This window comes from Hippoglossus stenolepis, chromosome 10 (assembly GCF_022539355.2).
Source record: "Hippoglossus stenolepis isolate QCI-W04-F060 chromosome 10, HSTE1.2, whole genome shotgun sequence".
NCBI lineage: Eukaryota > Metazoa > Chordata > Actinopteri > Pleuronectiformes > Pleuronectidae > Hippoglossus > Hippoglossus stenolepis.
Window position 1 is genome coordinate 2,058,750 of NC_061492.1, and position 15,950 is coordinate 2,074,699.

Below are 15,950 nucleotides of genomic sequence, written 5' to 3' on the forward strand. Positions count from 1 at the left end.
GTCGTTTGAATCAGTGGGTGAAGAACGGACCTTGAATTATATTTTGCTCCAAAAATGTAAATCTTGTTTCTTGGCCCTTAAGACTTAAGGTTTGTACGTACGTGTAAAAGGGCTTTTTAAATAACGTGAAACAGCTGCTGTGCGGTGGCACTAGGTTTTAAATCTTCAATCTGAAATGAAGATGACTGTTTGGGGGTTTCTTACAGTTGTCGCTCTGACTCCTCCCCCCCCCCCCAACAAACACACTCTTTGTCTCATTAACAGCTGACACAAATGATCACAACACATCATGACAAACAATGTGTTTTAGTTTCAAACCGACTCTGGACACAGTCCGAACATCTGGAGAACACCTGTCTGAGTGTTGACGGACACAAACGGAATGACATCATTAGAAAAAAAAAAAAAACAACCACAAAAAAAAATCTTATTCTTTAGAATAACTATGATACAAAGCATCACTTAAGTTACTAAACTCAAATATACACAGCCATTTGTTCATATTTACATTTGTACATCACAAAGAAAAATAACCTGTTGCATGAAGAGTTGTTACGAGGACGTCTTTCCCTTTATATGTATTTAAAATCTGCTAAAAGTCCACAGGAGGAGAAAGAGGAGGGAAATCAGGGCCAAGGCACTTTTCTACCAAATACTGAAAAATCATCTCGTTGACTCGCAGGAAGCAGTGACAATTATTTTGAAAGGGTAAGAACCTTTAACACAAAATGGAAAAAGATGTTTATGGATGTAAACAGAAAACGTCTCATGCCAAATATCATATACAGCCGATTCTCCTTTTCCAAAAAACTTAAAACGTATATAAAACCTTTTTTTTTTTTTTCAGTATTATTTGTTTTTATAAAAAGACGTGAAGACAGTGTAGAAAAGGCCCGACGGTCCGGGCTAAGGCAGACGGGAACTCAACGCACCGAACAGTAGAAACAACGTGAACAGCTGCCGGCCGATGTCGTTCAGTTAAATCTCCACGAGAGTCGTCATGAAGTCAAACAGAGAAAAAAAATAAAATCATCAGTGAAGAGAAAGTCTCGATTCCAACAGCGTCGATGGTTAAAGTGAAATCCAGAAAATCCAAAAGCGTTGATGTTTATTTTCCGTTTATTTTCTTTCTTTTTTTTTTTGGTTGTTTTTCTGTAATTTTCGTTGTTGGTTTTTTGGTAAAAATTCGCCTCCGAGCTGCAGACGACAAAGTTAAATAATGTTTAACAGACAAAAATAAAAAATTAAAGCATCTGTAATCTTCACTTTTGGTGTTTTTTTTAAGAGTTGAAACGTCGGAGACACTGAAGACGTCTCAGTTTGTTTCCTGTGTTTCAGGAAGGTCCCTCCTTCGCTCACACATAATGGTCATTCATGTCCTCGCTGAGCTTGGCGGCGTTAAGGTTTTTACACCGGTTGTCCTTGGGGCTGTACGCTGTCCGGTGTGGCGCCTTCACTGGAGCGCTGTGCGCCGTGCAGATGACTCCGCCCTTTCCCTTCATCCCCCTGTCCTGCGCTATGGAGCCTTTCTGAGACAAACACTTGTCCCCGGGGCCCGGCGCCCTCTCCTCGTCTTCCTCCTGCTCGTCCTCCTCATGCACCCCCTCCTCCTCCTCGCCCTCGGCCCCGTCGCACGTCCTGTCCGAGGGGCCCATCAGTTTCTTGCATTCGTACTGAATGTCTTTGTCGCGGTTGTCTTTGAGGGCGTAGCTCGGCAGCGTCTCCAGCTTGTTGTTGACCGGCCTGTTGGATCGGGCCGCTCTCTCGCGCTCTTTCTTCCTCTTGCGGTTCCACCAGACGCAAACCACGATGCAGAAGATCCACAGGACGGCGAAGACGACGCACAGCAGCGGGACCAGGTAACCTGCGGGAGAGCGTCACAGGAGAAGATATTCAGCACAGATATTATCCATAGAATGAATTCAGTCTCTGGCGGTAGCGGAGGAACACGTGTACGAACATCACTCTCACACGCAGCAGATTTCAGGAGCTACGCTAACAGTTTCCCCCAGCTTTCATTCTTTGTGCTAAGCTAAGCTAAACACATGACAGGTGACGTTTGCAGTAAACGCAAAACTGAATATGTGAATCTATGTTGAATCTGTGAGAAAGTTTCTGAGCTTCAAGCGTAACACTCACCAGCAGGAGGAGATTTCACCAGCGTCTCCACTTTGACCTCCACCACGGCCAACATGACGGTGCTGTTGTGGCGTTTGGACAGAGCACCGATGATGGCGCTGGCGGCCTTTTGGATCTGTCCTCGGTCGCTGTCCTTCGATCGCCCGTCCTGCTCAAAGGACTGCAGGTATGAAGAGAGACAGAGAGAGAGAGAGACATGTTGGGTGTGAACTGTTTGTTGGTAAAGTTTGATCCGAATCCAGATCGTGGATCGTGATCTGAGGAACCTTTCACCTGATGTTCTGGTCTGAAGGTCGGGAACAAACCAGGTGTGAAGCTCCTTAACGACACCTGAGGTTTGAGACTGGGAGGATTTCCCTGAGCTACGATTGATCCAGAAACCAAACAACAACACAACCATCATAACAAGAGTTGTGGTAGTTTGTTGTATAAAAGTAAAAGTCTGACCCTGAGTCTCCAGGAACAAACACAAAACCCTGAACTTACTTTGAAGGTCTAATCATCTGAAACTGAAACACTCGTTAAATCCTTGAATGATAATGTGAATAAAAGACGACTTGTAGGAAATGACGGGAATGTGCAAAACCACCAGTTGTAGTGAAGAGTCTGTCACACACACACACACACACACACACACACACACACACACACACACACACACACACACACACACGCTCGGGGCTATGAAAGAAGATAAAGAGAAGAAAAAACACATTCATGGTTGTGAATAAAGCAGATTCTCATCCTAACATCTGGCAGGCTGCGGAGCCCCCCCCCGGAGACAACAGAAGGTGGAGTTAATTGCCTAATAAGGCTCTGAGGGTGAGAGCAGCGAGGTGGTGGGGGGGTCGGGGGGGATTAGCTGTGTGCTGTGCAGTTCAATTAGGACAAACAATGGAGAGGAGCCCAGCTGTGCTGCCGCTCGGTTGGAGACTAACACTCCTCTTTTCTTCTCCGGAGGAAATCAGCCGCTCGTTCACACACCTCTGAACCCGCCTCCCGGGATGACTGACAGATCGCACCACAGACACGGGGCTGCACTGACAGACACACACACCGAGCAACACACACACACAGGCTACAGCCCAGCTAACGTTTAGCTCTAATACGAAGCCGTCCACTCCTGAGACGTTTAGAAACTCGGTTGACTCTTTATCCACTTTCTCTTCAGAGCATCGTCACGTTGAGTGGATGGAATCCTGTTTACGTTTGCTCTCCCTGTGATTTGGTGTCTGACAGCTGAGACGCTCACGTTCCTCAGTGAGAACAGAATCAGCGACGTCACAATCCCATGATCGTCAACATCCTCCAGATGAAGAGCTCGACCAATAGACACGCAGCATGTGACACACCCCCCTCTGACTGACATGACCACAACCAAGTGCTGGACAGAAGCTCGATAAAGATATGACGGGTCATCATGTCTCCTCTGACGACACACCACCTTTGATTTGATCATAACTTTATTAACTTCATGCCATTTGACATTTTCTACACATATTTGAGTCTCTGCAGCCGTTTGTGTTGAGGGGACATTAACGTCAGGGTCACACAGCGCGAGCCAGAAGATTCAGAGACGTCTTCAGAAATGATCAGAGACTATTGATCACTTTATCTTGTGTTTGAACGGTTGTTGGAAAACAGTTGGAGCTGAAGATACAACATACACAACCACATGTTAGAAGGATTCAACAGGATTTTCAGGATTCAGATTGTTTTTGGTTCGTGTGTTTTGGGGATTTGGGGACAGGTAAAGAAACGCAGAGCCTCACCTCACTGGTTTATGTTCTGTAACTGACTGTAGCTGCATCGAGCCTCGTCCTGTTTACACCACATTGAACAGCTCGTCTGAATGTCGCCTCCAAGCTGCTCGAGCATCTCTTCGTTTTCCTTCCAACCCACGAGACGCAGCCTCAACACGTCGAGTCACAGACGGTGCGACTCTGACTCCAAACAAACCCAACGCTCCTCGCTCATCCTCGAACATACGGAACCACTTGTTCCTGGCGTCGCAGCAGATCGGCTGCGTAGTTTACAAACACACCTCGGGATTCTTTGGCTGAGAACAAGTCGACGCTCCGCAGAGCTCGCTGAGATTTGAAAGATTTCACCCACACTTGGAAACGGACGCTGACGTTTCTGAGTGGGAGTGAGGTTTCTTATGAAAGCCTTGTTGTGGGGATTGGGTGGATGTCAGGCTCGCCGCTCCTCTTCCTGTATCTGCCGCTCACGACAAGCCTGCAAACATCACAGGGACGAGATCTAATCCCCTCCATTAAGAGCTTAAAGCCCAGAAGTGACTGATTTCCCCCGAGTCTGGGTGGCCGAGAGCGAGGGAAGCAGGGAGAGAGGGAAAGAGGGAGAGGTGAGGGAGAGTCGTAGGAAAGACGGCAACAAAGAAAAGAGTGAGGGAGAAAGAAAAACAGAAGAGAGAGGAATGAAAGAGGGGAAGGTGAAAGAGACAGTAAGAAGGAAGAAGAAGAAACAGGAGGAGGAGGAGGAGGAGGAGGAGGAGGAGGGAGAGAGGAGACAGATCAGCAAGGTGAAATGCTAAATCTCATCCAGATGTTAAAAGCCTCAAACGCCTCTCCCTCTCCTTTCTTTCCTCCCTTTTGTTTCTTCAGTTGTTTGAGTAAAAGAGGAAAGAAATTAGAAGGTTAAATCAAAAGGTTCAGATTTTACAGCTCTTCTCTGGAAACGATTTGCAGCGTTTGGATTAAGTACGATTTCATAAAGTGGGAGAAGGAGAGAGGGAACGTGGCGGAGAGACGGAGAGACGGAGAGACGGAGAGACGGAGAGACGGAGACAGCGTCTGAATCTGAAGCTGTGATGTGAGGCTTTAACAACTTGACGACTCGATGACAATCCCAAAGTCTGATGGACGACGCAGTCTGAGGAACCAGTGTCATGACGGTTCCAGAAGTGGATACGTCCTCAACTGTGAGACCACCCGAAAGACAGCACCGTCAGTGTGTGTGTGTGGGTGTGTGTGTGTTTTTGTGGAATAATTACCATGGCAACCTCCACGGCGTCGCTGTTGGAGTAGGACAGGTCACAGAGGATGAGCAGCGCTCGCTCCTCAGCCAGCGTCTGAGTGACGGGGAGGTACCTGAGCTCCGAGCAGATGTTCTCCACAGTGGTGCCCTGCAGACACACACACACACACACACACACACATTAGTATCTGCACTTTCTATATCTCACCAAGACGAACGAGAAGATTCACATTTGTTCTTCTCGTGTCTCACTGCTGTTTCCACCTCCTCACACTGACGCCCGGGAAGTTTTACAATTGATTTTAAGATTTTTTACCGACACTCTTCAGGCTCCATGTTACACATCTGACCTTCGAGGTCCCTACGCACCAGCTTGAACCTTGAGATACAACGAAGTTACCAGTGACACGATGACACATCACACACTGAGAGGAGGAAAAGGAAGCAGCAGAGACCGGCTCTGGTTTGTGTACAGGACCTCATGATGTTGTGTGTTTCAGGCAGCGGGACATCTGAAATCACTTTCCTCCCACCCTGTGTTGTTAACATTCGATAATTTGAGCAATTATCAAGAGTTAACAATGCAGGGTGGGAGGAAAATGACTTCAAATGTTCTGTTATGACATGAAACATCAACAAGGACGGAAAAGACTCGATGACTCTGGTGAAACTGGGTTTGCTGGTGGTTTTCAAACTGCTCTCACACTGAGATCATGCAGATCTGTTGGCTGCAGGAACATCAGGCTGATAAAACATCTGCATCGACGCTAAACCCTCTGAACAACGTCTCTCTTGGATATAAAATACTAAAACCACAAAACTTCATATTTTAAGAACGACCTCATTAAATTTGACATTTAAAGCATCGCTTTTTATTGCTGGAGTCGTTTTATTTTGCTTTTAAATGTTCGTTTTATTGCCCGAGGAGAAGGAAAAATTATAAACTGTCAAAAACTGTGACGGCTGAGTAGAAACCACAGAGCAGCTGAAACAGAGAAGTTCGGGTGGAAGAAGACGATCCTGTTTTCAACGCTCGCTTGGTTTTTAGCGTTAATTCCATTAAGTATAAAATTGAAAAAAGGCCCATTAAATATATTAAAACAGAGAAATTCAGTTAATATTTTGAAGCTTCACAAACAAAAACTCTCTTACCTGCGGCACTTTGTCCTTTTTGAAGATGAGCGTGATGCGAGCACAGCTGTTGTCAAGGTAACCGCTGTTGGGCTCACACTGGGTGTGCAGAGGTGTGGGGGGGTCCGGCGTTGAACACACGCCCCACTGGTTGCACGGCGCCGAGAAGCACGTGAGGAACTGATGCTCCACACACTCGTGGCCTCCGGGGCAGGACGGAGGGTTGGTGTCCGCGGGAGGAAGAGCCTTCGGGAGGACGCAGGGCCGGCGACCGCACCTCACCTGGAAGAGCGAGGATTTAAAGATTCACTGCTTTTACTTTATTTACATCACATCATCATGTTGTTTGTTGTTGTTGTCTCATCAGTCACATGACTCGACGACCAGCGGTGAAAAGAAATCCCTGCTCTCACTTTTCACTTTCGCTTTTCCTCGTTAATAGTTTTTCTAGACAATCTACTTCCTGTTTACACAATCTACTTCCTGTTTACACCACATGACCAAAGTTCGTGAATGGTCATGAGATATGAGATTATTATTACTGATGTGCAGCTAAAAACACTTTTCTGGACGGAGGCTGCTTTGGTTTTGGAGCTTCACTGACCTTAGAACAGCGAACGTATCCGTCGACACACTGGCAGGCGTTACACTCCTCCTCCCACCGGCTGCCGTGAGGAAACTGCAGCCCAGCGTGACGACACGACTTCCCGAGTCCGATGACTGGAAGGAATGGAGGAGAGGGTGAGAACATGTGCACAGCTGGAGATCCAGGAAAGCCTCCCCTGAAGCGACGCAATGTTTGAAGAGCCTGAGCTTTAACACTGAACTGGAAGAAGCAGCTCTAACAGAACTAACGAAAAACATGGCACAGAGTCCAGATGGATAAAGTTTGCTCACACTCTTGACAGCGAGGTCCGGCGTGTCCCGGGGGACAGACACAGCGGAAAGCGTTGATTTCATCCATGCAGGTGGAACCTTCGGCACAAGGAGACGACTGACACTCGTCTATGTCTGAAGGAGAACCAGCAGAGGATCGTTCAGTAAACAGCTGCAGCACAAGACAACTCACTTAAATCATTTTGAAAGGAAAGAAATTCATCTTTTCAGGTATGTTGGCGAATGTTGGAAACATCTTGAGGATTTTAAAATAAGACGATTCTGGAAAAGCTTCAGTGTCTTTTCAGGAACCGAGGAACTCTTTCTCTTGTGTTGCAGAGAAGAAACTGATCTTTGAGCGATTTGAATGTTATTTAAAAATCTCCAGAGAATCTCTTTGGCTTCACACACTTCAAACTGACAACTCTCTGGTCGTGAAAAGGCTTTTCTGGAGAGCTTTCTCTCATGAAGGCCGCGGGAGAGCGCACCGACCCGTCTGACGGACCTCCGCCCTGACCTCGGCTCAGCGCAGAGGCGAGAGGTTAAGACCGTCTTCCTAAAAGGCTTCCTAATCTGTCGCCCTGAAACAATCGGCTCACGCTCCCCCATCGCGGCCTTTCACCTCTGACCCCTCCGGCCCATCTGACCCCACCCTCCCCTCCGGTTCCCAGGGGGACTCACTTATGCGGCAGTCCGGTCCGGCGAATCCGTGGGCGCATTCACAGCGAAACCAGTTCACGCCGTCGACGCAGATGCCGCCGTTGTAGCTGCGGAGGAAAGACAGAGAAATAAGCGTGGAGGACGTGTTTGTGCAAACATGAAACACAAAGAAACTGAAGAGAGAAAACTTCTTCTGAAGAGAATCAATGAAAAGCAGGAAAAGACTTCAGATGAGCTGAAGTTGTTCACTTTGTCAAATTCATGAATAAAAACTCTTCTTGTTTTTCAAGTAGGTTAAACACGTTTGTAAAGTTACACAACTTCAACCGAGTTATTTGAATCTAACTTTCAAATCTTCGAGTTGTTTCAGTCGTTTTCTGACCCCGGATCTTTTTTCTAAAACTCACGACAGACACTTCTGCGTTATACGTGCGCACTATACGTGCCTGCAATGCATTGTGGATCTTTAGTGAGGTGCTTCTGTTTGTCGTCCTGAGTCACAGACAAACTCTCTGTGGGACTTTTCTCCTGCAGCGTTTGCAGAGTCTCTGTTTGAGTGGCAGCCGACTGAAGCTGATCCCAGATCAATGTCCAGACTTTATATGTAAATCCCTCCTGACCACATACTGAGCGACCCCCCCTCACCCCCCCTCACCCACACCTCCACTCTTTACAGCTCCCCCCAGGTCGAGGAGGGTGAATGGGCGAGTGGGGAGTCTCTTCTCTCCTCCCCTCCGCCTCCACCTCCTCCTCCCAAAACCAAAACCACCACTAATCCACCTGTCAGTCATTGTAGAGGAGGGGGAGGAGGACAGAATGGGGGAGGGGGGGCTTTTGTCCAGGGGGACCCGCCACCCGCCCTCATTTTTTATATTTCTACATTTTTTTATTACTTTCGTTAATAAAATTAAGTTCATTTTTAAAAAAGTACATCAAAAATGTCTAAAACTCGAGTTGATGTGTTTTAAAAGTCTTGTTTTGTCCGACCGACGGTTTATAAACAGACCATAATTAAAAAAAAACCTCATCATCATTCACAACCAAAGGTTTTCAGTAGATTAATGAATATGAATCTTACCAGGGATGTGGATTGCAGTCATCGACATCTGCAAGAGAAAGAAGGTCGACTAATCAGTATCAGATACTTTTCACTGAACAGGACGTGAGAATAATGACTTTTAATTCACTATTTCAGGCGTAAAAACAAAAAGAAACGGAAACACAACTATTAAGAAATATCACAAATCATAAAAAAGATTCTTGTAATTGACTTAAAATCCTGCGTATCGTACTGCGATAGTGTCGAAGTATTAAGCTGATGATGCAGTCGTACTTTGATTTCCAACCTGTGACTAGTTCTCAAGTCGGCATCCAAATTGTAATAATAACAGAGAAAGTCATGTGTACCAGAAAATAACAAGGAGCTAAAGTGAAGTTTCAGGTGATTATACTTTCACTGGCTGTTAAAAGTGTTTAGAGAGTCAACAGGTCCCCGGTGGATCCCACAGCTCAGACGTGCACGTGCACCCGGCTCTGACGCTCACGTACTCTGAGTGCAGGTGGGTCCTTTCCAGCCGTCCTTGCAGATACACGTGAAGTCGTCTCCTTTGCCGACGCACGTCCCCCCGTTCTCGCAGGGACCCGAGTCACACGTGCTGTTCTTGGCTACCAAAGCAACATGAGGATGTTTTGTTTAATCTCTGACCAGCTCGTAACGGGGTCACATCACATCATCACAGTGTTATGGCTCTGATGACAACAGTCAGAGTGTGGCGGGCGCCTGACCTGTGTTGCAGGTGCTGCCCCCCCAGCCCGAGGGGCAGCTGCACAGGAAGGAGTCTCCGTGGTCGTAGCACGTCCCTCCGTTGCTGCAGGTGGTGGAGTCGCACTGGCTCTCACCTGGACGGCGGCAGCACAGGGGGAAAGAAAAAACGTTTCAAACATTTGACTCGGCGCCAGCGTAAAGCAGCGATTACTTCAGCCCCACAGCAGAGTTCAGAGGCATCGTGAGAGGAGAGAACAAGCCCGCACAGCCGCCCGAGAGGCCATTGTGCTTCACAAGGAAGATTAACAGGCTGAGGTAGCGAAGACAAATATAAGACCTGACATGTTGAAGAAGACGGAACGAGAAGACAAAGACGCCACTCACGAGAGATTCATTGGCTTTGTTTCATTTTTACTTTCCTTTGATGTATTTCTGCATTGATGCCAACGAAAATAATCTTTTGGAGCATTTGATAATTCGTCTATTTAAATACTGATACACTGAGTTTCTCTTCCTGTTCACTTTAACGACCTGTTGCCAGCCAGGGGTCACGCAAACATACATGTATTCTCATTCAAGCATTTAACACGTGCACGTACAGAACACACAGATTTCTTCACATGCTTGGAAACACACGTGTGGACTTACGCGAGTGGCAGGTCTTTCCTTTCCAGTTGTCCACACAGTTGCAGTAGAAGTCGTTGAGCAGGTCGACACACTGGCCTCCGTTCTGACAGGGGTTCCTGTTGCACTCATTCACATCTGGAGCAATCAAACAACCAGTCAGCACAGTGATCAGGTTATTGATTATATATATATATATTGATTTTACCAGCTCACGACAGAGAAATATGTTCCCCGATGTTCTGGAAGCAGGAACGTACTTCCCACTGTTCTAAACTTTAACATCATCGAAGAGGAGCCTCCTTAGTGCTGATGTTTAGAGTTAATTAAAAGTCGATTGAGTTAAAAAAGGTTGTTTACTGTTATATCTGATAGAAATATGAAAATAAATATTATACCACTCACATGAAGTATAATATAAGTCACAGTGTCATCTGCAAATGTGCACGGCGACCCATGTGGATGACTGTAGAAAGGTTTGAGTGAGTTTGAGGAAACCACTCACCAACATCACACAGTAGGCCCTCCCAGCCGTTGGGGCAGAAGCACTGGAAGGAGTTGATCCCATCGATGCAGGTTCCTCCATTTTTACAGGGGGACGACGCACAGTCATTAATATCTGCAGACAAAAGCGAGGACGGATATTAACTGATGTTGAGTTTTAAAAATGCACCGAAACCAAAAAAGGCTTATTTCAGAATAAACACGTCCTTCAAGAAGCTTTGGAGAAAAGTGAGTGTGTTTGTTTGAGTTGGAAAACGGGGAAAAAGAACAAATAAAACAAATAACAACAAAGTAAACGATAAACTCTCTCGCTCATGTTCTCCTCTGACTTTCCTTCTTCTGCCCCCCCCTGCTGTAAACTAAACCCAGCCAGCGAGGATCAGTGCGTCTGTATTACTGTACGAGTGATTCCCAGTGATGGTAACTGATGATAAATATAGTCTGTGTGTGTTTGTGGCTGTGAGTGTGTGTGGAGCTAATAGTGACTCACTCTCGTGGCAGTAGGTGCCAGTGAATCCGGGCTCGCAGGAGCAGCTGAAGTTCCCGGCCGGCAGGCTGATGCAGCGGCCGTGGGGGCCGCACACATTGGACGAGATGTGCCACACCCGCTTTTGGGTGTCGTTGGTTGCCACAGCGACCGTGCAGCTGTCAATCACTTTGAGGTGGATTAGAGAAGAGAGGGGATCAGCAGGAATGTCTCCAGATATCTTATTATAGAGCAGAGGATTGTCCAGGAGCCATGTTACCTTGACACTGGTTGGTCTTGCAGTGGTCCTTGAGCTCGGAGCAGGTTTTACCCTCGTAGTCGTCGGGGCAGCTGCAGTAGAAGTCTCCCATCACGCTGTGGCACTGGGCCTTGTTGTGACACGGGCTTGGGCTGCACGGGTCGTTCTGCACCTTCAGATGGAAAACAGAAAGTTAAAACACAACTTGAATTTGCAGTCATGATCACACTGTGTCTTCACTCGCCGGATCCAACCCGCACCTCACAGGTCGTGCCAGCGAAGCCTGGAGGGCATTCACACATGAATCCGTCCAGCAGGGCGTGGCAGCGGCCCCCGTTTCTACACGGACTGCTGGCACAGCGGTTCCTCTGAACCTCGCAGTGTCGGCCCATGAATCCTGGCTGGCAACCACACTGGTAGCCTCTGGCAACGTCCTGGAACAGAGACAAGAATTTAGCAACTTCTCATGATCCAAAGTGTCAGAGATGAGATGAGACAAAGTGAAATCAATCATCGAGAAAGTTCAGGCAGCAACCACAAATTATTCACATTTCTATCCTCTTACTGCTGAAGGCTTTTAATGCATCATGCTGAGTTTAGATAAAAGATTTATCATCCAGGCTATTTGTTGCAGTTTCTATCAGTGGAAGTATTTGGACTTTGGACGGTTGGTCTGACTTTTATTTGACTGGAAAGTTTATTTACTGTCAGTGAAAATGATTCAGAGTTTCTTCCAAATTCAAAACTTCACCATGAAGCTGGAGAGAAATTTGAGGAGCAGCAACAGTAACGACATTTTAGAATTCACTCTTTAATGGCTGAATTTACCCAATAGAATATCTACTCCTGAGAATCCCATGGGTCATAAATCATCGTTTAAATCGGTTTTAAAGGAATTCATTCTTCAGATTTGATCTTTTCAGAATCTCACCTTGCAGGTCCCTCCATTCTGACACTGTCCGTGGCAGCTGTTCAGATCTGAGGAGAAATCACTCTGATTAACTCACAAACTGGGAGGTGGAAAATGAATCGATGCTGATAAACATGCAGCCGCTACAAGAACGTGGTTAAACAAACCAAAGCAAAGAGATTCATGCCCGGAGGAAGAAACACTAGAAGCAGATTCAGGTGCACATGAGCTGCGAAAACGTGCAGTGAAACTAAACGTCAAAGGGAAATACTGACGTTGACTGTTAAAACACAAGCTACAGAGCAAAGAAGGTTTGAATCCTGGAGCCTGGAGGAGACAGTGAAGGTGTGGAAGGTACAAACAGCCATAAAGAGGAACAGCACAGGAGAAGGAAGAGATCTGAAGCTCAGCAGCTGGACTAGCTTAGCTTTCCTTCCACTAGCATCACGAACCTAAAGTAAATCTGGTGTTTTAATTCACAGTAAAACCAAGAAAATGATTAAAATTTAGCATCAGACTCGACCATCAGTCCAACGGGGCGCTGGCCACACGTGTTGGTGGTTGGATCAATAAATAAAGTAATATCTGATCAATAAAAGGGTGTTTTGCTAATTTTCAATATTAGCTTGCTATCATGGCTGCTATCATGATTTTAATTTAAACAACAGAAAGCTTAAAAACCTGCTATACTACTACTACTACTTCTTATCTGTGAAGGTTCTAAGTCATCCAGGTCCTGGTATCATCAAGTTGTACAAGTGTATGTAGGCAACAAACACAAGTCCAGTTGTACACTTGTACAACTTACGATGATACTACTACTACTACTACTACTACTACTACTACTACTACTACAAGATAATACTCTGAGCTACAGACGCTAGTGGGAGTGAAGCTAGCCAACAAAGAGGGAGGGGCTGTGGCTCTGACGTTGCTACAGGCAGGTGGAAAGAAGGTTGAAGTCTAATGATTTTTTTGCTGGATTGATACTGACTGATGTGACAGTTCTTGCCCACCCATCCACGAAAGCAGGCACAGTGATATCCACCAATCAAGTTTTTGCAAGAGTAAGCATTGAGACAAGGCTTGATCCCAACACACTCAAAAACGTCTGCAAAATGGAGACGAGAGACACAGAGAGAATGAATGAGAGCGTTCGGAGGCCCCGTCACCAAGCTTCACCTCCATCCACCTGTTACACAAACGGCCTCAGGGCTTTGCTTTCATCTGACATTATATGTTACATCATCATAATGTCATCGCTGCATCAGAAACATTTTTTAAAATGTGATCACCTAAAGTCAGAACAACATTTCCGCAGATTAAAACTGCCTCTTTTGCAGTATTTCACGAGTTGTTAACTTAATTTCATTTCCTTGTGCAGTAGGAGTTATATTTAAATATGAGATGCGTCACAGTGCAGAACATAATGTCTCTAATGTGCATATTCATCATTGTGTGAATGCGACTGGATTCAAAGTCGGGCGACTCTAATGACTTTTAAGGGCAAACGACTCGGGGTCTTTTTCAAATGTGAAATTACAGTTCAGCTTCCATCCCCCCCCCCCTTGCTCTATCCTCACCCGCCTCCCCCCTCCCTCAGGGTTAATGTCTCTCTATTGCATTCCCCGAAGGCCAACCTGCGGCATTCCGAGTGGTCAGTTTCAGAGGCAGCGCTCGCCGCGCCCCGCCGCGCTGCCTTGCTCAGTATAAACCGACACAGTGCATTAATACTACTCCCAGGAGGTAAGCGGCACCTGTTGTCCGGCTGAAATTAAACACCCCGAGCCCTTTCCCAAAAACCCAAGCTCCGAGCCAATCCACCGCCCCACCCCCCCCGCACCCCGCTCGCTCCCAGGTACCACCCGGCTCCCTGGGGGGGAGCTCTCTGAGAATAACAGAATCCGTAACACAAGCCACTGAGCTTCGGGCGCTGCACGCACATGTTTACAGGTTATAAAATGTTTCCTGGCTGAAGTCAAAGAGGGTGAGGGCTCGGCTCTGCTGGGGTGCCGCCTCACCGTAGTGTACATACCCCCCCCCCTCCCCCTGTCACGCCCAGTCTGGAGCCAAAGATAACCCCCCGGCAGAGTATATTTGGTCCCAAGGCTAGCAGTTGCCAGGCGGGGGGATATTTTTAGCCTAACTCAAGTCACCTGGCTCGAGTTGCGGATGCTACACAGTGAGAATCTCCGTTTGCATGCGTTTACATAAACACACACACATAGAAACACTGATTTAGAATTAGTGGCCGACCTGCAGTTACTGGTTAAACCACACAACCGGATACACAAACAAGTCAGATCACAAACTGAAACTCTGCAATGACTTTGGACGCACGTCAAACAGTTTAGTTGCAACAACACTTCATCACAGCAACACTTCATCCAACATGCAAATATCTTATGATTTCAGAATTATAAAAATATGCATTTCCAAGTGTCCCTGCACAATTTACTTTGAAAAAAACACCTCATGATGTTTATCAGCTGATAAACCTGCAGATATTCAAATGAGCTATCGTCTCTCTTTACATTACGTCACATTATTAGACGTTCTGGTGATTAGATTTGGAGACGTACCGATCTGGCAGGTCTTTCCCGTCCACTGGGGTGGACAGAGACACTTGAAGCCGTTCTCCAGGTCGATGCAGGTCCCGCCCTGAGCGCAGGGGCTGGACGCACATTCATCCGTGTCTGAAACGTAAACAAGACCAATGTCCAACATCACAACCACATTGAAAACAACCCAAGACTTCTCTGTGTCTCGTGTCTACTTTATTTTCTGGTTTTATATGTCAGACAATGGAATGAAGTTTGAACCGATTGAATGTTCCTGTCAGATTGTAACAACAGCTCCTTTAATGGGAACTTGGGAGCATCTGACCTTTAGCGCAGGTCGGCCCGGACCAGCCGGCTGGGCAGTGACACTCAAAGCCTGATGGGACTTCATGACACGTCCCTCCGTTGGCGCAGGGGTTGGACACACAGGCGTGTTCCGCTGGAGAGACAAGTCAAGAGAAATCAGTCAAATTCATCCACGTCTTCAGGGTGTGAACGCGCTGCGACACCCAGACCTGGATTTTGAACCCCCGCGCTCACCGATCTCGCAGTTCTTGCCGGAGTATCCGTCTGGACAGGCGCAGTTGTACTCGTCCGGCTCTGTGTTCATGCAGGTGCCTCCGTTCTTACAGGGCCGGTTGGTCCCGCAGTAGTTCAGATCTGCACAGAAACTCAAGAGTCAACCTCGGCTGTTTGTTGTTTTACACACATTCAGTAAACGATCCCTAAATGAATGACAGCTTGTTTTCCTGGTGATCCTGCAGCTCTGTGCTGTTTGACGTCTGGAACAACAGCTTCTCACAATGACTTGTTGGTACAGGAATTTTTAGTTTTTCCATCCAAAACATCTGATTGTGGGTTAGATATAAATATATTTACGGCAAATGTAATTTTCCTGCTTCTTGACCAATCACTCTGTGTCCTCGTGTGACTGAGGTGGACCATTACTGAACCAGTACGGAACCACTGCTTTTAAAATCATACTCTAAACCTGCAGGTTGTTTGTAATGTGGTTTGGTTCCAGGCACCGAGTGGATTCAGTTCCTTTTATAACGGTA

General features: G+C 46.7%; 1 protein-coding gene across 2 annotated transcripts in view; it reads right to left on the minus strand.

Moving 5' to 3' along the window:
• Positions 1–290: 290 nt before the first annotated feature.
• LOC118116193 (protein jagged-2) overlaps positions 291–15,950 on the minus strand; it is a 44,036-nt gene continuing 28,376 nt past the window's right edge. Inside the window, exons 7-26 of one of the 2 annotated variants that reach the window (XM_035167595.2) lie at positions 15,433–15,552; positions 15,218–15,331; positions 14,914–15,027; positions 13,326–13,442; positions 12,353–12,399; positions 11,682–11,855; positions 11,443–11,593; positions 11,187–11,351; positions 10,698–10,811; positions 10,217–10,330; positions 9,589–9,702; positions 9,352–9,468; positions 8,882–8,909; positions 7,825–7,910; positions 7,165–7,278; positions 6,872–6,987; positions 6,289–6,549; positions 5,153–5,284; positions 2,140–2,299; positions 291–1,864 (exon numbers count right to left, since the gene is read on the minus strand). In XM_035167595.2, the coding sequence (XP_035023486.1) occupies positions 1,356–1,864; positions 2,140–2,299; positions 5,153–5,284; positions 6,289–6,549; positions 6,872–6,987; positions 7,165–7,278; positions 7,825–7,910; positions 8,882–8,909; positions 9,352–9,468; positions 9,589–9,702; positions 10,217–10,330; positions 10,698–10,811; positions 11,187–11,351; positions 11,443–11,593; positions 11,682–11,855; positions 12,353–12,399; positions 13,326–13,442; positions 14,914–15,027; positions 15,218–15,331; positions 15,433–15,552 (2,867 nt within the window). In that variant the 3' untranslated portion in view covers positions 291–1,355. The remainder of the gene's footprint in view (positions 1,865–2,139; positions 2,300–5,152; positions 5,285–6,288; positions 6,550–6,871; positions 6,988–7,164; positions 7,279–7,824; positions 7,911–8,881; positions 8,910–9,351; positions 9,469–9,588; positions 9,703–10,216; positions 10,331–10,697; positions 10,812–11,186; positions 11,352–11,442; positions 11,594–11,681; positions 11,856–12,352; positions 12,400–13,325; positions 13,443–14,913; positions 15,028–15,217; positions 15,332–15,432; positions 15,553–15,950) is intronic. The other variant, XM_035167596.2, reaches the window with a different exon arrangement.